Source organism: Onychomys torridus, chromosome 13 (genome assembly GCF_903995425.1).
Source record: "Onychomys torridus chromosome 13, mOncTor1.1, whole genome shotgun sequence".
NCBI classification, from domain to species: domain Eukaryota; kingdom Metazoa; phylum Chordata; class Mammalia; order Rodentia; family Cricetidae; genus Onychomys; species Onychomys torridus.
In genome coordinates, this window is record NC_050455.1 from 33,494,794 (window position 1) to 33,521,523 (window position 26,730).

Consider the following 26,730-nt stretch of genomic DNA (forward strand, 5'->3'; position numbering starts at 1 on the left):
GAGCTGGGGAGGGAGGAATTTGATGTAAGAGGAAGAACAGATGGATTCAATTTCTCTAAGTTTCCAGAATGAATTGGACTCCATTTAGCAACATGCGCAATGAATGAGAACCGGCAGTTTGAAGTGGTGTGTTTGAGTGTATGGAGTGGGGTAGCGATCACAAGTTTATTCAGTGTTTTCTGAGCTCTACTGTGGTGTCAAATAGAGGAATGAGGTTCTTGTGTTCATGTTACGGAACTTGTTAGAGTCTGAGCCTGGGCCTTCAGCAGCTCTAACAAGACAACAAGCCTCTTGTCCTCAATAGGCCAATTAAGGAAACAAGCAACAGTGAGGCAGAGAAGGATGATGTTTTCAGCGTGTGCACACTGGGAAGAGAAACAAATGAAGAGGCTCAGTGAAATCCTTCCCTGAGTACCTTCGGGGTTCTGACGTGAGATTTACATTTAAACACTGGAAGACAAGAGGTATGCACAACTAAGTAGTTCTGGTCAAGGTATGGATCGGCTCATCACTGACTCGTCTTTTTATGTGTCCCCCAAAGCGGTCCTAAGAGCTTTTAAAATAGGAGTTCACAACTTCCTGACAGTAGAAAGTGCACACGGCCAAAGGCAGAGGGAAATTCCTTCTTGGGAACCTCATTCCTCCTGAGTGGCACCAGGTTTCAAGCCTACTTTTTCTCCTCTTGAGAGATTATTGAGAGGAAATTGCAGTTCCTTGGTGACCATTGTTTCAATGCTCTGGTAGCCAACTAAAGTAGCATACTTATTTTTTCTTTGGAATCGTTGCTCCTTCTAGGTGTAGAGGTGAACCACATTTAAAAGAAAGCATCGGTTAACTTTAGGTGGTGACACACGCCTCTAGTCCCAGCACTCAGAAGGCTAAGTAAGGTTGGAGCACTAAGAGTGCAAGGTCAGCTTGGACTACGTGGCGAGATCCTATATGCATACAAAAATGGGATTAATATTTCTTTCAGGGGTACAGCGTTTGGCCTAGAAGTAATGAAATCGGTGGTGAGCATGTGCGCAGAATACTTGGTGACAGCAATCGCGGATAATCGCTTCTGTTTAATAGGTGCTCTGGGGATTCCCAAGAAATGAGCGCCCGTCCAGTCGGTTATGGTGAGGTTGGAGCCACTGTGACAAGCCTGAGATGTTGGGGCGTCTGTGTGGAGGGGAGGTGTCCTAGACTAGGGGCTCAAAACTTCCTGGCAGTGTAGTAGAAGGCGCACACGGCACGCAGGCGCAAGCACCCCAGGCGTGCTCACAGTCAAAGGCGGCGGGAAGTTGGTGTTAGGAGCAGGAACTGAGCAGCCTGAAGACTGATTGGAGCCCACGGACCAATAAACAAACGTCTCATTGGCGAGGCGCGCGCAGGCGCGAGTCCCGCAGCTTCGCATTGGGCCTTTCCAGCGGAGGGGGCGTGACCCCAGGGCTCCGCCCCTCGCCTCGGCCCAGCCTCGGGGTCCGGGCAGAGGGTTCCAGTGTCCTCGGGCCGGAGTCTCCGTGCTGTTTGCTCTACGGTGCCGGCTGCGCGGAGCCGGGATGCGCTGCGCCTGCTGCGGGTCCTCAGCATGGAGACCAAACGCCTGGAGATTCCCGGCAGCGTCCTGGACGATCTCTGCAGGTACTGGCAGCTCACCTCCGCCTCAGACTTTGCCTCAGCCTACCAGCGTCCCCGACCTAGGTCCTCCCTCTCCCCGGTCCAGCTTTGCGCCCTAAGCTCGGTTGTCCCTCCCCATTCCCGAGTTCCACTATGCACCCCAGCCTCCGCTCTCCGCCAGTCCCGGGTCTCAGCAGTGAGCCGGGCCTCGGCTCTTCTCCATGTTCCCGAGTCCCCCTTTGCCCCTCCACACCCCCACCTCGGCCTTGATTCTCCCCCATTCCCAGGTACCACTTTACGTCTTCAGTCCCAGCTCTCCAGGCCCCTGCGTTGCCCCCCGGGTCTGGGCTCTTACTCCATCCCTACCTAGGTCTTTTGCACCCCAGCCTCGATTCTGTCCCCGTCCCTGGGTCCCAATTTGTGGTTCAGGCCTCGCTCTCCTCCATCTCCGGGTCCTTTGCGGTCCTGGCCTCGGCTCTCCTCCATCCCCTGGTCCCGCTTTACGCCCTCGCTGCGTGTTCGACGCCCCTTCAGTCCCTGAAGTCTTTCAATTTCTCTTTCTCTAGCCCCTACATCCTGGAGCACCAGAATCCCTCATTTTTACCTCATCTATTCTGCTTTTTCCTGCAAGTGAAACTCCTTTGCCCAAACCTGAATCCCCAGCGGTTTTCGGCCCAGTTCCTTCTTTGAAGTGTGTGGGGTTTGTGTTTTTTTGTTTTGGTTTTTTCTTTGCCTCTGACTTTAACCTAGGGTTTTCTTCCTCCTCTCTTCGTCCTTTCTCCGATTCCGTAGGTGGGGCTCACTCTTTTAATTTCGGTTTTATGATTCTCAGGTACGTACGCAGGGAGCAATTTTCAAACTCAAGCCTTCTTCTCCTCTGCGTGTTCGCCTGTGGCATTTTCTGTAGAGAATTATTCTTTCCCTTTTCCCACGGATTTATCGTTGAGAACCAGAGGGGAAATCCAACAGTCCCTTCGCTTTAATCTTTTGATTCTCCTACGTGTAAGGAAATTCTCACTCCCCTGGGTTTCTGTGTTCTTGTGGGCAATGATTGCAGCCAGCCAAAACCGCATTCAGAATACTTCCTTCTTTATCGAAGTAAAGTTCCTGGTACATTGTTACCAAGTCGTCGCTAAGCGTTTGGACTGTGAAATAATTTAGATTATGAATGCTGGCGCTGTCTTCACTTCTAGACACTATATATGTGCTTTAAGGTGAAACGGTAGTTGTGCCACATTCCAGCTGTTTGCTTTTTTTATTTTATTTTTTTAAGATTTGTTTTCTTTGTAATTACGTGCCTGAGAGGGAAAGGGGCACCGATGTGTGTAAGGTATCTGCCCAGGCCGGAAGAGGGCATCTGATACCTGGAGTTGGAAATAGAAGCCAGTTGTGAGCAACTTCAAGTGGGTGCTGGGAGCTAGACCTGCATCCTCTTAGAGTAGACATGCTGAGCCATCTCTCCAGCCAAGCAAAGAAATATGCTTGTGGAGTGTTTGCTGGTGTTTCCTTCACACGTATTGAAACAACGCTAAGAGGGACAGTGATTTCCATTTTCATCTGGACAAACAGATTTGAAGATTAATTTATACAGTGACACATTTTTATCCTAGTTTTGAAGGTCAAGATTTGAAGTGTTCCTTTTCCTCTACACCCCATGAATGTAATGTAAAGTCAAATCAGGCATTTTAAACGTTGCAGAAGTACATGTAGAGAGTCCATAGATTGGACTTATAGTTAATAAGCTCTTAGCGTTTACTGCAGCTCCTCTACCCACTTGGTGGTTCACAACCATCTGTAACTCCAGTTCCAAGAAGGTATTTGATTCCCTCTTCTGAACTCTGTGGGCACCAGGTTTGCACGTGATACACATAATACATCTGAGCAAGCAAAACACTTACATGCATACATTTTTAATCTGACCTTTTTTTTTAAGGATGTCATTGTAATTCTTTGGTGTTGGGAGAATTATAATTTTTGGCATATGGTAGATTCACATGAATCCATAAAAGTTATGAGGAATTTATTTTCTTTATTCCCAAATTCCCAAATGGTAAGAAAATATAATGTATCTATGTGGATAAATCACTAAAGATTTGAGTCTAAAGTGGGATGAGAGGGTTGTGATCTTCATTTTCTTTGTTTCCGAGGTCTTTTGTTATTTTCACAAATGCACATTTTGTAGTTTGAAAAACTATAGTTTGGGAAAGTGAGTGGTTTTGCATGGGTTAGTAAGGATGAAAAGTTGACAGAGGTAACTTTACACTGTTTTACAGGCATCTTCAAGTAGCCTTCCTAGAAGGAGTATTTGGGCTAGTCTGCATATTACCTAGGATTGCATCATTTGAAGAGGTGATATCAGCTGTTGTGATTGTAGTGTGGCTCTGTTCACAGAGTAATTACGTTCTGTTGTGCCAACAGTGAGCTAAGCAACTGTTAAGGGTTCAAGGTAGTGGGGTTCCAGTGAATTTATGTAAGCTACTCTTTCATATATCTTACTGTACCCTGATCTTTTTAAACAGAATGTGATATGTTCAGCTGTTAGGGCTAGGTGCTTGATGAACGAGTAACTAAGGGGACTGACCATTTCTTTAAACTACAGGTCTTAACAGTTTTTGAGTTAGTATGTGTCTCTTGCTTGGTTTGTTTGTAGTTTTGTGTTAAAAATTCAAGCTCAAATGTAAAGCTCAAGCTGCAGAAAAATGATGACTGGGGGAATTGGGTACTTGTCATTTGTGCGTGTGTGGAGGACAGCTTTGTGCGTTTGCTGCCCTCCTTTCACCTTTACGTGGGTCCCAGGGATCTAACTCAGGACTCCAGGCTCGTACCATGGCAGCCTAGCTAGCTCCCCAGCCTTCTGATTTATAATTGGATTGCCATTCTCTATCAAAGTGGTTCTCAGCCTTCCTAACACTGCGACCCTCTAAGACTGTTCCTCATGTGGTGACCCACCCACCCACACACACACCATAAAGTTATGTCGTTGCTGCTTCACAACTGTAATTTTGTTACTGTTATGAGTCATAATGTGGATATTTGATATTCGACCCCAAAGGGGTCATGACCTACAGGTTGAGAACCATTGGCTAGCACATCAACCCTTCCAGTGTGCACAGTTGCTTCCCCACCACCACTACTCATTTCTTTAGTATATCCTTATATAAACCTCTGTCATACTATGTGCTCTGTTGGATCTGCTTTTCCTGTAGACTTCTTGTGCTGAGAAAGGACATGATGCTAGAGGTGTGAGGATAAAGTAGTCGTCAACCCAAAACAGACACAGATTTATTCAAGAAAATATACTGCAGAAACAGAAATTGAATAGACAAGTTCTTCAAGGAATGCTTCCTGAAAGGGAATCAGAATTCTTTTAACTTTGGATGTGCTGTGCTGTCCCTATCTAGATGAATAAGTGGATATTCTACTATACTAGTGAGTAGTAAACAAAAGATTTTGAGATAGTGTGTCATGTATGCTAGGCTGGCCTCCAGCTTCATGAGATAGGGTGTTGTGTGCTAGGCTGGCCTCAGACATTATGTACCTAGGGATGAGCTTGTGTTCCTCCTCATCCTGCTGCCTCTCCACCTCCTAGGCATGTGTGCCCCCTGCCCCGTTTATTAAGCGGTAAATTTTATAGCCTAGTTGTCTTTCTCATCACCGGCCATCTGGGATAAGGCGCCATGGTCATTAGGAGTTAGGTAGGCTCCGGGTGTTTTTAGTAGACCATGACAAGTCAGTGCATGTCTGTGAGATCTGTGTGCTTTCTTAGAATTAAGGATGTTTTGTTTTGTCTAACAGGAGAGTGAAGTTATATGATCAGAGGGTGCCCACAGGAAGGGAGACCTTTCTCATGGCTGGTGGCCTTAGTGTAAATGAGAGCCTGTCTTAAGAAGCCACCATCTGATCTGGCAAGACTGCACTCTCAACTGGTGAGTGAGGAGGCGCAGTAGCATTGGTTTATTATCAGCCCTGAGAGTGTTCGGGTGATGCGTCCAGACTCACTGGAAATGCGTGTGAAGAGAGAGTGTTACTTAAATAAACTTGGGTGGTGTGGCTGGGTGAGCACTGCCAGTTCCAGCCCCACAGAGCCAGTGGTTTTCTATAAGAGTCGAGCCATGTTATTTGAGGAGATGGTGGACCTTTTGGAGATGATAATGTAGGGGAGGTAGCTGCATGGGCTGGGAGTAGGAGTTCTTTATGAGAACAGTCCATTAAGACAGAAATAATGGCAAAAGTAGCTAGAAGACCCAGGTTCAGTTCTCGGTATCCACATGACCACTAATAACCGTCCATAACTTAAGTTCCAGAGAATCTGATGCCATCTTCTGGCATCCGTGAGCACTGCATGAATGTAGCGTAGGCAAAGCACCTGTACATATAAAGTGCAAGTCCCTTAAAATTCATTCCCTAGCCCATCGGTAAGAGATTCTATGTCTGGAAATAAGTTGAAAGGGGGGTTATGGTGGTGTACACCTTTAATCGAAGCATTCAGGAGGCAGAGGCCAGCCTGGTCTGCATGATGAGTTCTAGGACAGCCAGGGCTACATAGTGAGACCCTGTCTCAAAACACAAAACAGAAAAAAAGAAGGTGGAGAGTGACACCTGATGTCAACCTTTGCCCTGCATACACACCTGTGCCTGACACCGTTACACATACACAAAGTCACACTGTAAGATGGTTTCAGAAAGGCAGGTAGGAAGTATGATGATAATGATTATGAAAGGTTGGGGGTGGGGATGCCCAGTAGGAGTGCAGTGATGTTTGAGAAAAGTGATAACTTCAGTTCAGGACAGGCAAAGTCTTCTGAAGGAACATGCTAATGACAACTTTCCTGAACTGGATTGGGTCTTCCAGAATATCTAGGGAATGAGAGGTAAGAGCTTGTAAAATACCAAAGAATTCAGAAAGATGGACGAATGAATCCCGGCCATGCATTGTGGTCTCCAGATAATCAAAGCTACATGTTCACTTGGGTGTGACCAGAAGAGAAGACAGAGATCTCCAGGGGGCTCCTAGAAGTTGGCAGTTCATGAGCTTCTGGGGATGACAAATGGTGCCAGACTCGGTTGCTTGACTGCAGTTGGACGTGTGAGCAGGACTTGATAAACTCTAGTCTGTACAGGTTCCAGTGGGCTTTTACCCCATGCAAAGGTTTTAAATTAAACATTCTCCATGTTAATGTGAGACTGCGGCCCCCCAAAGGTGAGATCAGTTTGGGTCTATACAGATCCTATTAGTCAGTCAGTGATGACCTTGACCGCCTATTGTGTAGCGTTCTCAGTATGACCTGGTAGCCCTACCTTAAGGAAAGCCCACTGGAAAGGCTTTTGAAGGGGCAGAAGTGGGTTGTGGACATAGCAGTAATTTGGTATCTGAGAAGAGCCCACTAAGACTGTTGAGTCTCCATTAGGAGTTTAGTGAGAGATCTCCCAGGAGCTGGAGATCTTGCCAGCAGATTGAGGATGCTGGGTTACCTGGAGATGATACTCTGAGCTTCATTCACTCCCTGAGTGAAATGAAGGTGAAAAACAGGCTCCTACCAATTGTAGAGATCTGAGAAGCCGAAAGCAAGGAATGATGTATTCCCTGAGGACAGTGGTTACCTCCGAGCCCTGGTTGGTTGGTTGGTTGGTTGGTTGGTTGGTTGGTTGGTTGGTTGGAGAATACCTCTGTCACTGTAGTGATGACATACAATGGAACCTGAAGCTATTAAGAGCCCCTTGCGTGGAGGCATGTGAGTGAGATTCTTTTGCCAGTCTTCCTACAACATAGTTCCTCTGTGCTGGGTAAGCAGAATGGAGGAGGGCAGAGGATCCTCTCAAGATTGGCCTGACAATGGGTAGGAGAAGCTTTAGAAATGGACCTCAAAGTCTGCAGAATGTGTCTGTGAGGAGAGACTCATTTAGAATTGGAGAGACTTTGGCCTCAAGTGTGTGGCTTGATGTTAGGGCTCTTCCTTTGGGAAGATTGGGGAAACTAGTGTAGCAAGAATCTTAAAAGGTCTTATTAATAGAAACAAACCCAGAGCCAGGTATTGGGGTGAATGCTAGAAGATCAGAGAAGCAGAACAAGCCACAGCTAACCTCACCTCGCCAATTCCTCAGCTGATTCTGTTCCCTCAGACTGGAAGCCCCTGTGTCCTCATCCGAATGGATTTCAGCTGAACTCCTGCCAAAAAGCCTAAAAGCTTAACCAGCTCCAGTTCCTGGTCCTCACACCTTATATACTTTTCTGCTTTCCGACATCACTTCCTGGGATTAAAGGTGTGACTCACTGTGCCTGGCTGTTTCCAGTGTGGCTTTGAACTCACAGAGAACTGGATGGATCTCTGCCTCCAGAATGCTAAGATTAAAGGTGTGTGTGCCACCATTTTCCGGCCTCTGTTTGTCTAGTGGCTGTTCTGTTCTCTGACCCCAGATAAGTTTCTTGAGGTACATAATATATTGGGGGACACAATATCACCACAAACTAGCTTATTTTCTGGGCTTTGTAATCATCCCTCTGATGTGGTCAGGAAGCCTTGATGTAAAAAACCTTTGAGTTTCCTAAGTACTATTTTGTGATCATGTGACTGGGAACTAAGGCAGAAGGGAATGGAAGTCTAGCTGCCTGTTGATCTTTTTGGGTACTATCTTGAGACATGCTGGAATGGTCTTTTTGATGGGCCTTGTCCTATATAACAGCTACCTGCGTTAGAGGCTAGACGGCCTCTAGTAGGGCCAAAAATTTCATAGGTGTGTGTCTTCGCAACTTTCCTATTGCTATGATAAGGCACCTTGACTTTTTTTTTTATCATTTATAGAAGGAATTTTTGGCTATTTAGATAGATAATAAGGGGTTTGTTTGACTTACTGTTCCAGAGGTATACTCATTTATGGAGGTGTGGGGATAGCAGGTGACAGGCAGTTGAGAGCAAACTGGAAATGGCACTAACCTCTCAAAACCTGTCCCCCAGTGACAATTTCTCACAGCAAGGCCACGCCCTCTGAGCCTCTCCAAACTGGACCAACTACTGGTGACCCAATATTAAATATCTGAGCCCGTGGGGGCTGTTCTCCTTCAAACCACCACAGCGCATCTAATCATCACATTTTGGGCAGTGAGAGGTCTGTTTCCCTTGAGACTGCTGGAGATGCTTTTCACTTGGAAAGCATTAGCTGAATTATGTAAATATCACTCCTGCCCCTGCTGGAAACCCTGTGAGAGCAGGTAGCTCTCTACCTTTGAGGCTGATGTGGATTTACCCAGAGGGATCCTGCTTCCTGTGCCTTCCCAGGCTTACTGTCCCAAGCTCTGAAGATCTAAGTCCTGCTACCATAAAACATTATGTAACTAGGTAGCCTCAGGTCAGCAACATGGTAGGTCCGGTCTAACACTGCAGGTAGGGACTTGTCTCCACTCCAGACTGCTCCAGAAAGACCTCGGGGCTAGGATGTAGCAGTGCGGTAGCAGAATTTAAAGCTTAGCAGGGTTTTGTAGTTGGCTCTGAGTTTATTAGAGTCTTGAACTTGTCTGTTCTGTTACATGAGACCTAGTGGAAGGTCCACTAGGAATTGAAAGCTTAACTTATCCAATGGTAGCGTGGAAGTCATCATTCTCTGTCAGGGGCTAGAGGCTTCCCACCAAGAGCAACAGTTGCGAGTGCACCAAGGCAGGAGAGCTTTCCCACAGCTCCAGGGGTAATGACTTGAAAAGGTAAGCAGCTAGACTCTTAGAGGCCCCCCAGATTTACAGCACTGAGTTAAAATTCTTGGCACTACTTCTGCTCGCTCTAGTACATGGAGAAAAGGGTTTAGTAAGAACAGAACCTATGCTGGGCGGGGGTCAATGCTTAGGCATGTCTTGGACCCCACAGAGAAAAGGGTTTAGTAAGAACAGAACCCGTGCTGGGGCGGAGGTCAATGCTGAAGTAACCCCACGTTACTTCAGAGATCCTATGTAATGCTCCTTCTCTGGGTAGGCTGACCTGGAGATTCCAGAATTCTTCAAAATTGTGCTCGTAGTTAAAATGAGATCCTTGTGACTGGAAAGGTTCCTTGTGCCTGGCGCTAGTCTAATTCCTAGGAGCTGCACCTCTTCCAGGGAGCTTGGAGCCTGTTGAGGGGAAGCCTTGTAGATTCCTAAGGCCAGATTTTGAAGACTCAGTGTTTTGCTCTCAAGTATGTCAGGGCTCCAGATTAGTAGATCATCCTTGTAGTAAAGGAGGCTACACCCAGGGGAGATGTGAGGGAGGACAGACAGATCTTTTTAGCTAGTGACTGTCCAGAAGGTGAGGGCTATCCCCAAAGCTAAAGCTCTAGTATGCTGCCAAGTAACCTGGGTGGAGTGGCCCTGAGATTTGGAGGGAGCCAGAAACCAAGTCTGAGAATACAAAGGAAAACATCCTTTAGGTCTGGCTGTGAGCCAGGAGGTGTTGGAGGCACTCCTGCGTGAGCACAGAAGTAGTAGAAAGAGTCCTTTGCTCGGAAGCTGTTAGTTCCCTTACCCAGCTGCTAGATGGGCTGTAGAGTTTTGTGAGAATGTAGGAAATACACAGTTGCTTCTGTTGGCCATTGAACTTGATTCTGGTCTTGGTGTGCCTCCCACTTTGGCCTCGCTGGCTCAAGGGGTTTCCCAGTTACTTCAGCCCTCGATGGCCATGTCTAATAAAGTGAATTAGAGGAGTCAGGCCCTGGTCTAGTTTATGAAGCTTTTGTCTGATGTCTAGAGAGGCTTGGTAAAAAATGGACAGCATGGGTAGCTTTGCCTATTCAGCGGTCCAGATATCTGCATGGTTTCAACCAGCCTAGAATACCAGACACCACTAGTCTCAGGAGCTTTGTGTGTTGTCTTTGTGTGAGCCGGTTAGAGTTAACAGATATGATAACTGCCATTTCCTTTCCCGTATCATCTTAGTGACTCACTGCTCCATCTTGCCTACATCAGTATCAGTGTGACTAATGGGACTGTATCAGGCACAGTAATGGAGTTGTGAGCCTTTTCAGCTCAGGTACTTATTAAAGTCCAGATATGGGACTTCTGACGTGTGTAGCGTGTGGTTATGATAATGTAAAAGGCCAGAAGCCACTGTGAACCCTTCAGTGTCTCTGATGAGGCGGGGAAGGAAGAGGTATCCTGACTAAACAGACCTAGTTTGGATTATACTGGGAATGGGTCAGACCTTGGAGAGGGGGCGTGTACCCAGATGGTGGCAAAGTTCTCATTAGCCACCTCATGGAGGGTCCTAAATTACAGCAGAAGGGATCTAATTGTTGAGCACAGTGTTAGCTGAGTAGATCATGAGGTGGCTGCTGTAGGGTGTGCAGATTTGTCACGTTGAGGGTGAGGCATCCAGAAGAAGGTGGCCCTTTATCCTCCAGAGTCTTGGCCTGTGTTGGTCAGGTTCCTGTGGTGGTAAATGGAGAGTAACCCTTTCTGCAAGGGGCCTGAAAGATATACCTTCCTCCCTAACTGGTAATGACCTAGCTTCTGAAAGACAGCAGTCACAAGACCAGTGTCACTGACCTCATTTGCGTGGGGTGAGTCACAGTATTAGTTTACTAATTGCTGTGACCAATACCTGCCAGCAGCAGACTGACATAGTCTTTATCCTGGCTTAACGTGTGCAGGCAGTGTGATGATACTGTCCATCACACATAGTGGGGCAGCACGAGGCTGGTCATGTTCCCACATAGTGGGGCAGCATGGGCTGGTCGTGTTCCCGCATAGTGGGGCAGCACGGGGCTGGTCGTGTTCCCGCATAGTGGGGCAGCACAAGGCTGGTTGTGTTCCCGCATAGTGGGGCAGCACAAGGCTGGTCGTGTTCCCGCATAGTGGGGCAGCACAAGGCTGGTCGTGTTCCCGCATAGTGGGGCAGCACGGGGCTGGTCGTGTTCCCGCATAGTGGGGCAGCACCAGCTGGTCATGTTGCCACTGCAGTCAGCAAGCAGAGTGTTGAGTGCTGCTGCTTATCTTGCTTTGTCTTTTATTCAGTCTAGGACCTCCCACCTCACTTAACTAGTCTAGAATCAAGTTAACTTTCACTATTAACTATCACGTCACCCTAACCAAAGGAAGATAGCTCTAAACAGCACCTGAGTCCCATTGTCTCGAGAGTGCAGTTCTTTTGATATTGCCCTTGCCTCCTTGACCCTGGCTGTGTGCGATAAACCTGTGTTTCTCTTCTGGGCTGAAGGGTGAATGCTTTCACCCAGCCTGTCATGCAGATGTCTCTTGTTAACACACTTCCAGTGGGACTCCAAGAGAACCCTGTGCCCGACCTTGCCTGTGTACCCTTGTCCTTCTCCGGTCAGTTGTGTACTGCTCTCCTGTACTCACATCTAAATTATATACTATCTACTGCTTCTCATTGATACATTCACTAACTGTGCTTTACCCTGGCTTGTCATGAAATGTTTCCTGTGGTGTAATCAAGGTCCAAACTCTCCGAATAGGGACCCATAAGGGGGATATCCTCAGGCTTCAGGCTCAAGGCATGTCTGCCTTGAGCCCTTCAGCAGTTGAAATGATGAGGGGTACTGTGTGGAGGGCACAGGACAAGGGCAATGATTGTAACTGTTAATTGTGGGACAAAAGACAGTACAGGAAACAGTGCAGGCCACCTTTGTGTGATTCTAAATTGCATTTGCTGGCTGTAGTGTAAAGACAGCCTGGTGATCTGTCAGACGATGACAGTCTTTTAAAGGCGTTTTAATTGACTTTATTTGGTGTTGTGGAATTGGCTGACACTGTCAGAGAGCATAAAGCAGAGAACGAGCAGTACTTGGCTTTACAGTCAGAGGAGGGCTGAAGAAAGAGTGGAGAGGGGCCTTTCCGTTTTGACAGCATCAAGGAAAAAGTTCCCGAAGACTAATTAGTTCATTTATATCGTTTACATTTAAGGAGGGGCTTCGCTATTTTCTCTTTTCCTCATCACTGGCACTAGCCTTTGACAGATGGGCTACTACCTGCTTCCTGGTTTCCAGGAAGGTCAGGAAACAATGTGGTTTAGATTTGGTGCTTCCATTTGATACATTCGAGCTGGTTAGTTAGGACCTAGTACAGAAGTTTAGTACCAAACAGTGGTCTCCTATAACCTGTATTTAGCACATCTAACCCAGAAAGTCTCTACTGGAAGTGATGTCCCCCCCCCATTTAGGGGACATTTGCCACTATCTGGAGATGGTTTGGTTGTGGCAGCCTGGCAGGTAATATACCCAGATGGAGGCTGAGGGTGGTGCTGAGCATCCTTCAGCATGCAGAGCAGCCCCTTTTACTAGAATTACCTGCTCTGAAATGTCAGCAGTGTCCTGGCCAGCAGTGGTGGCACATACCTTTAATCCCAGCACTTTGGAAGCAAAGGCAGGCAGGTAGATCTCTGTGAGTTTGACATTAGATTGGTCTGCAATGCATGCCCCAGGCCAACCTGGGCTACATGGTGATACCCTGCATCAAAAACAAACAAGAAAGCAAAGCTGAGACCCTAGACAGTGTTGTGTCGAGAGAATGGAAAGAACAGTGTGGGCTGGGAGTGGGAGTAGTTAGTTGATTCCTCTTCCGTCGTGGAAGCTGTTTTGAAAAGGCCCCTAACTGAGAAAAGAAATAGCGGTTGCATTACATGGATGTGAATTAAATCAGGTAAGAGTTCTTCCCGCTCTTTCCTCTGTGTGCCATCTAGTGGCCGATGGGGATTTGGCCGGTGATTTTTCTCAGTTTACTTAAAGATTATATTAGCCAGTTTAGAGTCTGAACTGAGCATGTGCAGAATAAACCTCAGTGCTCATCCACAGGTTTATGGGGTCCCTTCCCTGGAGTTCTCTTCCTAGTACTTCTGGATCCCTGGGGTGTGGTCCGGTCGGTTGAGCATTGGAAGGCCCTGGCAGACTCCTTGATCCTGGTAGACTTCTGGAGCTCTCTGCCTCTGCTGATGTTGCTTGCCTGCATGAGTCCACAGTTGGAGCCAGGGTATACTGAAGAGTGGGGGACTTTGTTTTGACATTTTCCAATCTCCTCCTCCAAATGTATTTACTTTTCAGAATAAGTAAAATAAGCTACTCCATGTATTCTGTCAGGGTTCCATGGCTGTCTCCTGTGACAAGGACAGAGGAGTACTTATTTCTTGACAAGAATGAGAGTCAGTATAAGCCTTTAAAGGGTAAATTACAACCATCAGTATATGTAAAACCTTTTGCTAAACTGGTAATGAAAATCTACAAAGATACCATATGCCATCAGTGAACAAATTTGGACATTTAGCGAGTCTGAGAGAGCATTGTTATGTGGTATTCACCAGAGATGACTGCTCAGACATAGGTTTAAGCCAATACAAAGTCTATATTAGCCAACCAGTGACTACATTGGATATTTAGGATCCCAGTGTAGCCCTGAGCCTTTCTAAGGGACAGCTTTTAAACACAAAAACCACATTCTGGGTTGACATACTTCAGTTAACAAGAGCAGTTAGCCACAAGCGAAACCACAGAAGCTAAAATGCAAAGTTAGTACATTTAGAGACTTTCCCAGAACAATGGACTTTAATGGATTAGACTTTGTTTTAGTTTTGGCAGGTGGTGCTGTCTGTGTGCTGAGTTTCACAGCCTGAATGGCACTTCCATCATGGAGTCAGTTGTGCTAAGGTCTGGGGCCCTGTTAAAAAAGTATGTGTGTTCAGAGGAGTCTAGTGCACCTGCATAGTGGAGGTAGTGTTTGTGAGTCCCTGATGATGAGTTAGGAGTTCGTGAGGTAGACCAGCAGAGGAGAGGGAGATAGCATATACAGGTGCACTTTTCAAGGTCTGAAAACTAGGCTTCCTTACTCAGAAAGATCCTCTCACACTTCTATCAATCATCTTCTTATATTGAAATGCGTATATGTTTTGCTATTGTTGATTTCTTATTTGACTGAGACATTGATGTAATTTTAAACTTTTGATTTGATTTGAAATTTGAGAACTGAAGTAAAAGTCACTTGGCATCATAGCAAGTAAATAATGATATGTGCCTTATTAGTTGAATGGTAGCTCTTTTAATTAAAATGGTCCAAAAGGGCAGCACACTTATTTCATTTAGTCGGATTTGTTTCTAATGCTGGAAGAAAAAAGGAGTCCCCAAACCTCAACTGTGAAAGAATCAGTTAGTAGATGTTCCACAACTACTGTCATCCACATTCAATTGGTCTGGTGTAGTTTAACCTGTGTACCTCACTAAAAAATAAGACAACTCCTATCTTCATCACGTTTATACAATTACTGTGTGTTTCTGTAGAAGAAGCACACATGCAGACATTTTCCTCCTTTCTTGGTGTTTGAAAAAGGCAATTTTGGATTTGAAAAAGTAAATACTTGGAATTAGTGTGAATCAAGGCTCTGTGGTTGTGCTCTTGGGAAGTCCGGCGTGTTAAACGGAAGTGCCCATTTCTGCCGTCCGCAGCTGTCTCGTGTTGTTTATATGTGGATGGCACTTCTAATGAATTACAGAGACACTGATCTGTAGTCTTCTGTTCTGAAGGAGGAAATTCCTGTAGTGTCCTCGCATGCTGTAATTTGCTAGGAAGCTCTGAAGTTAATTTCTGTATTTGTGAACAGTAGCTGTACAACTTTTTAAAGGATTCTATTGCAAATCTCTTTCAAACCACTTTTAACTGCACAATCCTCCTGCCTCAGTCCCTCTGGTGGTGGATTGCAGGCGTTACACCACCAAACCCAGCTCTTTTTATTTATTTATTATTATTATTATTATGTGTTTTAATTTTATACATCAGCCATGGGTTCCCCTGTCCTCCCTCCTCCCGCCCCCAACCCCTTTCCCCCAGCCCCTCCCCTCCATTCCCATGTCCTCCAGGACCAAGACACCCCTGGGGACTCATTTAAACCTGGTGGATTCAGTACAGGCAGGTCCAGTCCCCTCCTTCCAGGCTGAGCATGTGTCCCTGTGTAAGCCCAAGGTTCCAAAGAGCCAGCTCATGCACCAAGAACAAACAGGTCCCGGTCCCTCAACCTGGGTGCCTCCCAAACAGATCAAGCTATTCAATTGTCTCTCTTATCCAGAGGGCCTGCTCCAGCTGGGGGCTCCACAGCCATTGGTTCATAATTCATGTGCTTCCATTCGATTGGCTATTTGTCCCTGTGCTTTTTGCAGTCTTGGATTCAACAGTTCACGCTCTTGCAGTCCCTCCTCCTTCTCGACAGTTGGACACCTGGAGCTCCACCTGGGGCCTGGCCGAGGATCTCTGCATCCACTTCCTTCAGTTATTGGATGAGAGTTCCAAGGCGACTGTTAGGGTGTTTAGTCATCTGATCACCAGACTAGGTCAGATCAGGCTTTCTCTCAACCACTGCCAGCAGTCTACAGAGGATATATCATTGTGGATTTCTGGGGACCTCTCCAGCACTCTGCCGATTCCTGTTCTCATGTGGTCTTCATTTATCATGGTCTGTTTTTCCTCGTTCTCCCTTTCTGTTCTTGATCCAGCTGGGATCTCCTGCTCCCCTAAGCTTTCTTTCCCTCAAATCTTGCCCTTTATTACTCCCACTGTCGTCTAGGTTGTTCATGTAGATCTCATCCATTTCTCTGTCATTGGGTGATCCCTGTGTCTTTCCTAGGGTCCCATTTTCTAGGTAGCCTCCCTGGAGTTGTGTAGCAGTCTAAGCATCTTTGTTTTACATCTACTATCCTCCTAAGAGTGAGTACATACCATGTTTGTCCTTCTGAGTCTGGGTTACCTCACGCAGGATGATTTTTTTCTTGATCCATGCATTTGCCTGCAAACCTCATGAGGTCATTGTTTTTCTCTGCTGAGTAGTACTCCATTGTGTATATGTACCATATTTTCTTTATCCATTCTTCAGTTGAAGGGCATCTAGGTTGTTTCCAGGTTCTGGCTATTACAAACAATGCTGATATGAACATAGCTGAGCAAATGCCCTTGTGGTATGATTGAGCATTCCTTGGGTATATGCCCAAGAGTGCTACAGCTGGGTCTTGGGGGAGATGGATTCCCAATTTTCTAAGGAAGCGCCATATTGATTTCCAAAGTGGAAATCATTCCCACCAGCAGTGGAGGAGAGTTCCCCTTGCTCCACATCCTCTCCAGCATAAGCTGTCTTCTGTGTTTTTTATCTTAGCCACTCTGACAGGTGTAAGGTGGTATCTCAGAGTCATTTTGATTTGCATATCCCGGATAATTAGGGATGTTGAGCAATTCCTTAAATGTCTTTCAGCCATTTGAACTTCCTCTGTGGAGAATTCTCTGTTTAGTTCTATACCCCATTTCTCAATTGGACTGTTGGACATTTTGATGTCTAATTTCTTGAGTTCTTTACATATTCTGGATATCAGCTCTCTGTCAGATGTGGGGTTGGTGAAGACCTTTTCCCATTCTGTAGGCTGTCGCTTTGTCTTGTTGACTATGTCCTTTGCTCTACAAAAGCTTCTCCATTTCAACAGGTCCCATTGATTGATTGTTTCTCTGAGTGTGCTACTGGTGTTATATTTAGAAAGTGATCTCCGGTGCCAGTGCATTCAAGAGTACTTCCTACTTTCTCTTCTATCAGGTTCAGAGTAGCTGGATTTATGTTGAGGTCTTTGATCCACTTGGACTTAAGTTTTGTGCATGGTGACAGATATGGATCTATTTGCAGCCTTCTACACATTGACATCCAGTTATGTCAGCACCATTTGTTGAAGGTGCTTTCTTTTTTCCATTGTACATTTTTGGCTTCCTTGTCAAAAATTATATGTTCATATGTGTGCGGGTTAATGTCAGGGTCTTCAATTCTATTCCATTGGTCCACATGTCTGTTTTTATGCCAGCATCAAGCTGTTTTTATTACAGTAGCCTATAGTAGAGCTTGAGGTTGGGGATCGTGATGTCTCTAGAGGTTGTTTTATTGTACAGGATTCTTTTGGCTATCATGGGTTGTTTTTTTTTTTTTTTCCATATGAAGTTGAGTATTATTCTTTCCAGATCTGTGAAGAATTGTGATGGTAATTTGATGGGAATTGCGTTGAGTCTATAGATTGCTTTCGGTAAGATTGCCATTTTTACTATGTTAATCCTGCCTATCCATGAGCACAGGAGATCTTTCCATTTTCTGACATCTTCTTCAATTTCTTTTTTCAGGGACTTAAAGTTCTTGTCATATAGGTCCTTCACATGCTTAGTTAGAGTAACCCCAAGGTATTTTATATCATTTGTGGCTATTGTAAAGGGTGATGTATCTCTGATTTCCTTCTCAGCCTGTTTGTCTATTGTATATAGGAGGGCTACTGATTTTTTTGAGTTTATCTTGTATCCTGCTATGTTGCTGAAGGTTTTTATTAGCTGTATCAGTTCCTTGGTTGAATTTTGGGGGTCACTCATGTATACTATCATGTCATCTGCAAATAGGGAGAGCTTGACTTCTTCCTTTCCAGTTTGTATCCCCTTAATCTCTTTATGTTGTATTATAGCTCTGGCTACAACTTCAAGTACTATATTGAATAAGTATGTGGAGAGGGGACAGCCTTGCCTTGTTCCTGATTTTAGTGGTATTGCTTTGAGTTTCTCTCCATTTAATTTGATGTTGGCTGTTGGCTTGCTGTAGATTGCCTTTATTATGTTTAGGTATGTTCCCTGTATTCCTGATCGTCCCAAGACCTTTGTCATGAAGGGGTGTTGGATTTTTGTCAAATGCCTTTTCTGCATCTAGTGAGATGATCATGTGGTTTTTTTCTTTGAGTTTGTTTATATGGTGTATTACATTGACATACTTTCGTATGTTGAACCACCCTTGCATCCCTGGGATGAAGCCTACTTGATCATGGTGGATAATTGTTTTGATGTTTTCTTGGAGTCTGTGTGCCAGAATTTTATTGAGTATTTTTGCATCAATGTTCATGAGGGAGATCGGTCTGTAGTTCTCTTTCTTTGTTGCATCTTTGTTTGGTTTAGGAATCAGGGTAATTATAGCCTCATAGAAGGAGTTTGGTAATATACCTTTTGCTTCTATTGTGTGGAACAATTTAAAGAGTATTGGTATTAAGTCTTCTTTGAAGATCTGGTAGAATTCTGCAGTGAAACCATCTGGTCCAGGGCTTTTTTTTGGTTGGGAGACTTTTAATAACTGATTCTATTTCCTTAGGGGTTATTGGACTATTTAAATGGTTTATCTGGTCTTGATTTAACTTAGGTATGTGGTACCTATCCAGAAAATTATCCATTTTTTTTAGATTTTCCAGTTTTGTGGAGTAGAGGTTTATGAAGTATGACCTGATGATTCTCTGGATTTCCTCATTGTTGTTATGTCCCCCTTTTCATTTCTGATTTTGTTAATTTGGATGCTTTCTCTCTGTCTTTTGGTTAGTTTGCATAAGGGCTTGTCTATCTTGTTGATCTTCTCAAAGAACCAACTCTTTGTTTCATTAATCCTTTGTATTCTCTTTATTTCTATTTTATTGATTTCAGCTCTCAATTTGATAATTTCCTGGCGTCTGTTTCTCCTGGGAGACTTTGCTTCTTCCTGTTCAAGGGCTTTCAGGTGTGCTGTCAAGTCACTAGCATGAGATTTCTCCAGCTTCTTTATGTGGGCATTCAGTGTTATGAATTTCCCTCTTAGCACTGCTTTCATAGTATCCCATAAGTTTGGGTATGTGGTGTATTCATTTTCATTGATCTCTAGGAAGTCTTTAATTTCTCTATTTCTTCCTTAACCCATTGGTGATTCAGTTGAGCATTATTCAGTTTCCATGAGATTGTAGGATTTCTGTAGTTTTTTCTGTTGTTGAAATCTAACTTTAAACTATGGTGGTCTGATAGAACACAGGAGGTTACTTCAGTTGTTTTGTATCTGTTGAGATTTGCTTTGTGGCCAAGTATGTGGTCGATTTTAGAGAAGGTTCCATGGGGTGCTGAGAAGAAGGTATATTCTTTTTTGTTTGGGTGGAATGTTCTTTAGATATCGATTCAGTCCATTTGAGCCATAACATCAGTTAAGTCCGTTATGTCTCTGTTAAGTTTCAATTTGGCCGATCTATCCAGAGGTGAAAGTGGGGTGTTGAAGTCTCCCACTATTAATGTGTGGGGTTTTATATGTGATTTAAGCTTTAGTAATGTTTCTTTTACATATGTGGGTGCCCTTGTGTTTGGGGCATAAATGTTCAGAATTTAGACTTCATCTTGGTGGTTCTTTCCTGTGATGAGTATGTAATGTCCTTCATCATCTCTTTTGATTGATTTTAGTTTGAAGTCTGTTTTGCTGGATATTAGGATGGCTACACCAGCTTTCTTCTTAAGACCATTTGATTGGAAAGTCTTTTCCCAGCCTTTTATTCTTAGGAGGTGTGTTTCTTGTATGCAGCAGAAAGATGGGTCCTGTTTTCGTATCCATTCTGTTAGTCTGTGTCTTTTTATTGGTGAATTAAGTCCATTTAAGGGATATTAATGACCAGTGATTGTTTGTTCCTGTTATTATTTTATTTTTTTGGTGGTAATGTGTGTGTACTTCTCTTCTTTGGGGTCTACTGCTGTGGTGTTATCTATTGCCTGTGTTTTCATGGGTGTATCCTCCTTCCTTAGGTTGGAATTTTCCTTCTAGTGCTTTCTGTAGGGCTGGGTTTGTGGATCAGTATTGTTTAAATCTGGTTTTGTCTTGGAATGGCTTGTTTACTCCGTCTATGATGATTGAAAGTTTTGCTGGGTATATTAGTCTAGGCTGGCATCCATGGTCTCAGTGTCTGCATTATATCTGTCCAGGTCCTTCTGGCTTTCAAAGTCTCCATTGAGAAATCGGGTGTTATTCTGATGGGTTTGCCTTTATAAGTCTCTTGGCCTTTTTCCTTTGCTGCTCTTAATATTCTTTCTTTATTCTGTACATTTAGTTGTTTAATTATTATGTGGCGAGGGGACTTTTTGGGGGGGTCTAGTCTGTTTGGTGTTCTATAGGCTTCTTGTATCTTCATAGGCATTTCCTTCTTTAAGTTGGGAAAGTTTTCTTCTATGATCTTGTTAAATATATTTTCTGTGCCTTTGAGTTGATATTCTTCTCCTTCCTCTATCCCTATTATTCGTAGGTTTGGTTTTTTCATGGTGTCCCAAATTTCTTGGACATTTTGGGTCATGACTTTGTTGGTTTTAGTGTTTTCTTTGACTGATGAATCTATTTCTTCGACCGTATCTTCAACACCAGAGATCCTCTCTTCCATCTCTTGCATTCTGTTGGTTATACTTGCCTCTGAAGTTCCTGTGTGTTTACTCAGATTTTCTATTTCCAGCATTCCTTATTGCTTTAATTGTCCTTTCCTCTAGTTTTTTATAGCGTTCTTCCCATTTTTTGTTTGTCTGTTCCTCTACTTTATTTTTGATTTCTTCTATATAAGGGTCTAGCCTCTTCATGATGTTACTTATAAGGTTGTTTTCTTCTTTTTCTTCCATTCCATGATGTTCAGGTCTAGCTGTTGGAGAAGGGCTAGGTTCTGGTGATGCTGTATTGCTCTTTATTTTGTTGTATGTACTTCTGCCTTGACGTCTGCCCATCTCCTCTTGGGTTCGTTCTTGGTCTTATCAGTGTACTTGGTCCAGAGAGAGCTGACAGATTTAGGGAGCCTCTCTCTGTTCCAGATGAAAGCTCTGGGCCAGATGGGAGTGCTGGTCCAGGTGAGAATACTGGCCGGATAGGAGCTGGGGGGCTGGACTCTGAGGCTTGGGAAGTCTCTGGGGTCTCCTTATTTTGTCCAGATGGGAGCTCCTCTTGTCCAGATGGGAGTTTCAGGGCAGGATGGAAGCTGGGGCCTGGTCTCTGATTCTCAGGAAGTGGCTGGGGCCTCAGGCAGATGGGTGTGGGGGCAGGGTGTGGACACTGCAGGGTCTGTCTGCAGTCTTGGAAAAGGGGAGCCTTCCCGCAGGGCCCGCAGATTGGCTGGAAACTAGGGCCAAGTTGGTCAGGTCCTCCCGGGATGGGCCGTATCCAGCGGTGGGACCCAGGGGCAGTTGCCTCTCTGGCTATAACCCCAGGCACTCACCTCTGGTCCAGATGGGAGTTCCAGAGCGGACAGGAGCTGGGAGTTGGTCTCTCAGTCTCAGGAAGTGGCTCCAAACCCAGCTCTTAACCACCCTTCCCAAGGCACTTCCCATCAGATACTGCTCTCCTCTCCTTTCTAAGTTGGTGGGCAGCATAAGGGAGTAAATGTATTAAGATCAAGTGTAATAGTTTGTGAGCATAACTTTTGGTGTGTTTTGTTTTGACAGCCGATTTATTTTGCATATTCCCAGCGAGGAAAGAGACAATGCAATCCGAGTTTGCTTCCAGATCGAACTGGCCCATTGGTTTTACTTGGATTTTTACATGCAGAACACACCAGGATTACCTCAGTGTGGGATAAGAGATTTTGCCAAAGCTGATATCCTTTTTGTTGATATGATAATTGTCTTTCATTCTTTCTAATAAAATATTTTAGCACAAATTTCCATTTGCTTTTGAATTTTTTTAAACCTCTAGATAGCACATAATGAAAATAGAAATGTGATGCAGTTTTGTTGTATTCTTATTTTTTTACAATACTGAAATGTACACTGATTAGGAGTGAATTTTATTTTATAAATAACTAGCTTATTTCTGGGACAATTCTGGTTTTTATTCTTGCTATGTAAGTTAACCAGGTGATCAGATCAAAGAAACTTTTCTTCCTTTATAAGACACAGCTTAGTCAGATGTAGAGGCACAAGCCTTTAATCTCAGCACTTGGGAAGCAGAGGCAGGTGGATCTCTGGGAATTCAAAGTCAGCCTGGTCTACAGTGTTGGTTCCAGGACATCCTGGGCTACATAGAAAAGCCCTGTATCAAAGACAGACCAAAAAAGACTAGGTTGTTTTAGTGTAGTAGTTATAAGAGATGTATCTGACTGTTTAAAATTATAAAATAAACTGTCTATGTGACAAAAAATGATGGATGGATTGCTATGTTAAATGATTTTAGACTTTAGAAATAGGATAGAAAGATTTTAGACAATGCACTTTTAAAGGAAATGCACAGTTTCATGTATATAGACACAAGCAGGGAGTGAGCAGAGTTGGAAAATTCTAGAAAGCTCAAAAATCAACTAGCTTGTGCCAAGCACAGAGTTCTCATAAGCCATATTGAAAGTGGATGGAGGAGTGTATGGTGGGTTAGAGGCTCTTAAGGCATGAGCAGGGCTAATTAACTTACTCAGTAGATACGATTCTCAACCATTCAGTATATGTTGCAGTGAATTAGTCCCCACGAGATCGGTGTTAGAACTAGCCTTAGAGCAGGTACAAGTGACCCAAAATACCAAGCTAAGCTCCCTGTCACTCTCCAGACCATAATAAAATAAGAGATTCCTGGGCTCTGTTGAAAATGGATAACATACTGTTCTGGAGACATTAACATGACAAGTGTTGGAGCAAAGGTAATTGCTCATCATGTGAAAATGAAGTCCAAGGTATGTTTGGTTGGTGACCTGAGCCATAGACAAGCACTGGTACCTAAGACATGAGTAGGGGTCTGAGCCATGGGTCTAGGGCTCCAGAAAGATCACTGTCAAAACAAGTGCGTAGGACCCTTGATAGAATAAATGTGGAGAAGTTGGTGATGAGTCAAAGGGAAATGGGATTCAGTTGAGTACTGCTTTTGCCAAAGGTTGGTCACTGGTTCTGTAAGACAGAAAACCTTGCTTTAAGAGAGAGTTATAATCTAGGGTTGGGGATTTAGCTCAGTGGTAGAGCGTTTGCCTAGCAAGCGCAAGGCCGTGGGTTTGATCCTCAGCTCAAAAAAAAGTTATAATCTAGCTGTGGAAATGTTATTACTAACAAAGTCCTTTGTTTTGGTTATCTTGTACAGACTTACGGTTTTTCTAAAACAGCTGTTGGTCTTGGGTTTCTGAATAAGAATTTGCTCATGAGTGTGCATGAAAGTTTTACACATAACCTTAGTGTGTTATAGATATCAAAAACTCGATGCAGTTTTTTCTTTTCACTTAGTTATATGGGGAAGGAACCTTTAGTGAGAAGAATCTCGGCTTTGTTAAATAACTGAATGGTATGTATGTGCCAGGCATTTTTGCAGTGAACAAGGTAGGCTTATCATTTAGGGGCATGAGAGACAAAGGAAAATGCTTGCAATACAGTGTGGTGGAGTAGCAGAACATTCAAGAGAACGGAGAGGAACCGTACCAGATCCTGAGATTGACCCCTAGATCTTGAAGTTATTTAATTTCTTATGCTCCCAATTCCCTTCTTAATCTAATAATAAATAATATGTGGATGTTGGCTAATCAAAGGGTAAATTTGGAAATCAGGCTAGTTGTACATGTAATTGTTTAGGATAGGCCTGTCATTTAGGAAAGAACTAATAAGTGTTTAGGATTGCAAAAAAAAATATTTTGAGGTTAGATGAGTATTTTGGGGAAAAATCATTTTGGAAGAAGAACAGCATGAAGTGAAAAAGGAAGGTGTTTTGAGTAAATGGAAAGAGTGGAAGATGCTAGAAAATACTCCGCTGAAGTGTGCAGGGACTTGGGCATGTTTGAAAAGGAAACTAGGTTTGTTTGGGGTATTTGTTTTGTTTGGGTTGGTGTTCGTTTGTGTTAGACTTTTATTTGGGGGGAGGCAGAGTCAACTTACAGAGAAAGTAAAAGAATGTTGTGTGTGTGTGTTTTGTTTTTGTTTTAAATCTATGGCTTTACAACACACTTTTTTTTTCTTTTGGTTTTCTTTCTCTCTGTAGTCCTGGGTGTCCTGGAACTCACAGAGATCACTCTGCCTCTGCCTCCAGAGTGGTGGCATTAAAGGTGTGCGCCACCACCGCCCAGCCGAGGATTTTTATTGAATATATAGAGCCAGACTTTTTAAAAAATACTTATTTACTTTTTAATTGTGTGTGTTCGGGGGATATGCAATGGGTGCAGGCGCTTTAGGAGGTCCAAAGTGTCAGATTCACACAAGGTGGTCATCACACATATTTGAAATTATATTCATGTCACACGTTTCTAGAGTTAACGTCTAAATAAAAATGGAATATACAAGTTTTTAAGGGCTTGAGAACCATTACAAATAGATCCTCAGATTGAGAAACTCGTAAATTATGATTTTCCTCCATAGCCGTCATCCTCTGTTTGAGTGATGGTGCCTTTGATGGCTTGGGGCATCAAAAGACCAAGTATACAATTTTAGAGATTGTTAGTAAATTTATTCTCTAATATTTTACAGTGTTCTATTCCTTAGGTATATACTTAAATTTCTTCTGAAAGTGCCACCCAAGTTTTCCTTTATAAACTTTAGTAAGCCCTCACCTTTAACAATTATGAAATAAATACATGTATATGTGGTAAAGAACTTCATGTAGTGTGTTCCTTATGCCGTATCCTACTCCATCATGTTAACTCTTTGTGTTCCCGATGGCTCCTTCCTCTTGGCTGAGTGCAGACGCTTCTCTGGTGATGTCATTTTTAGTGTGCTGCTTCTGGCATGGATTTGACTCACCAATGAGTATTTGAGACAGTCACAGTGTCTGCCTTTGTGTTCATTGACTCGGGAGTCCGGGACTGATTATCAGTAACATAATTTGGTTTGTGTCTAGGTTTCCAGGTTAAATACAAGAGCTAATGATTTGTTCAAGGAAAATGAGTGTGCTGGGGGAAAGCAATAATGTTCAACCCAAATAAATGGCGAACTTGAATCATTTCTTATAAAATACGGTTGATTTAAATAGATCTGTTTCTGTATATAATTTTATGAAGTTTTATTTCTCTGTGTGAGTAATTGTGTGTAGGGGTGTCTGTGGAGGCCAGAAGAGGGGATCAGACCCCTTAGAGTTGGGGCTGTATGGCTGTGAGCTGCAGATGTGGGCACTGGGAGTGGACACTGGCTCTCCAGAAGGGTGGCTAGTGCTCCTGACCCCTGAGCGTCGCTCTAGCCCATCCCTCTTGTAGCTTCTTAGGCTGTACTAAGGGAAAGGTAGTTTCCTTAACATGATTTATACTCTTCAGTCATTGTCCTTTTCTGCTGCCACAAGGTGAAGATGTGGAAAAAGTTCTGGATGAATGGAAGGAATATAAAATGGGAGTACCCACCTATGGTGCGATCATTCTTGATGAGACACTCGAGAATGTGAGTGTACTGTATCTAAAGATTTTTAGTGGAATGCTGACCAACCTTTAACTTTTATCCTGTTGACTAATGTTCTAAATTGAGGTTTAAAAATAGCCTCAGATTCTTAATGTTAAAGAACTAAATTCTGGATGTTTTACCTGCATTCTTTTGTGCTTGTTACGGCTTCCTGTAAAGAACTGTGAGTTCATTGTTGAAACAATATGTTTTAAATAGACAAAATGTGTCTCTTCACACTGTTATGTGTATATTATTGGAAGATATTTAGGCCAAATGCCGTGCACAGTTTATTGGTAAATAATTACCAGAAGTACAGAGAAAAGTACCTTTGGTATAGGGTTGGAACATGGGAGTGAAAACTTTCCTTCGGTTTTTGTTTCTGAATTTCTACTTGCTTGTAGGTACTGCTGGTTCAGGGGTACCTGGCAAAATCAGGCTGGGGGTTTCCAAAAGGAAAAGTAAATAAAGAGGAAGCACCCCACGACTGTGCCGCTAGAGAGGTGAGTGCCCGCATTTGGCAGTAAGTGTGGCTGTTAACCTGCGGAATCTTAAGCTTTATATAGATGTACTTTTTTGGACTCTGAAGAAAGTTCAGTCTTTTCTGGAACTTGAATGCATGGTTTACTAGAGACAACCCTTTGGGCTGGAGAGATGGTTAAGAGGACTAGCTGCTCTTTCAGAGGACCTGGGTTCGATTCCCAGCACCTATGTGCTTCCTCACAGCCTTCTGTAACTCCAGGCCCAAGGAATCTGGTGCCCTCTGCTGGTCTTCACAAGTACCAGGCATGCAAGTGTTACACAGAATTGCAGGCAAAACACTCCTATATGTGAAAATAATAAATAAGATACTGCCCCCCCCCCCTGTTTTGGGGGCCATATCTACCTTCATCTATCCTCACTATCTACTTTTAAAGCATACCTCTGGCTCCATTCTTTATTATGACGTCTTTTCACACTCTTTGCTTGAAAATTGGAATTTTTCTTGACAAAAGATTTCAACTTCTAGCGATATTCTGTTACTTTTCTTTCTAATAATCCAGAAAAATGTAGAATCT

The 26,730-nt window shown here is 43.8% G+C and overlaps 1 protein-coding gene across 1 annotated transcript in view; it reads left to right on the forward strand.

Moving 5' to 3' along the window:
- Positions 1–1,437: 1,437 nt before the first annotated feature.
- Dcp2 (decapping mRNA 2) overlaps positions 1,438–26,730 on the forward strand; it is a 41,481-nt gene continuing 16,188 nt past the window's right edge. Inside the window, exons 1-4 of the mRNA XM_036205029.1 lie at positions 1,438–1,623; positions 21,797–21,948; positions 25,548–25,675; positions 26,077–26,175. Of these exons, the coding sequence (XP_036060922.1) occupies positions 1,571–1,623; positions 21,797–21,948; positions 25,548–25,675; positions 26,077–26,175 (432 nt within the window). The 5' untranslated portion in view covers positions 1,438–1,570. The remainder of the gene's footprint in view (positions 1,624–21,796; positions 21,949–25,547; positions 25,676–26,076; positions 26,176–26,730) is intronic.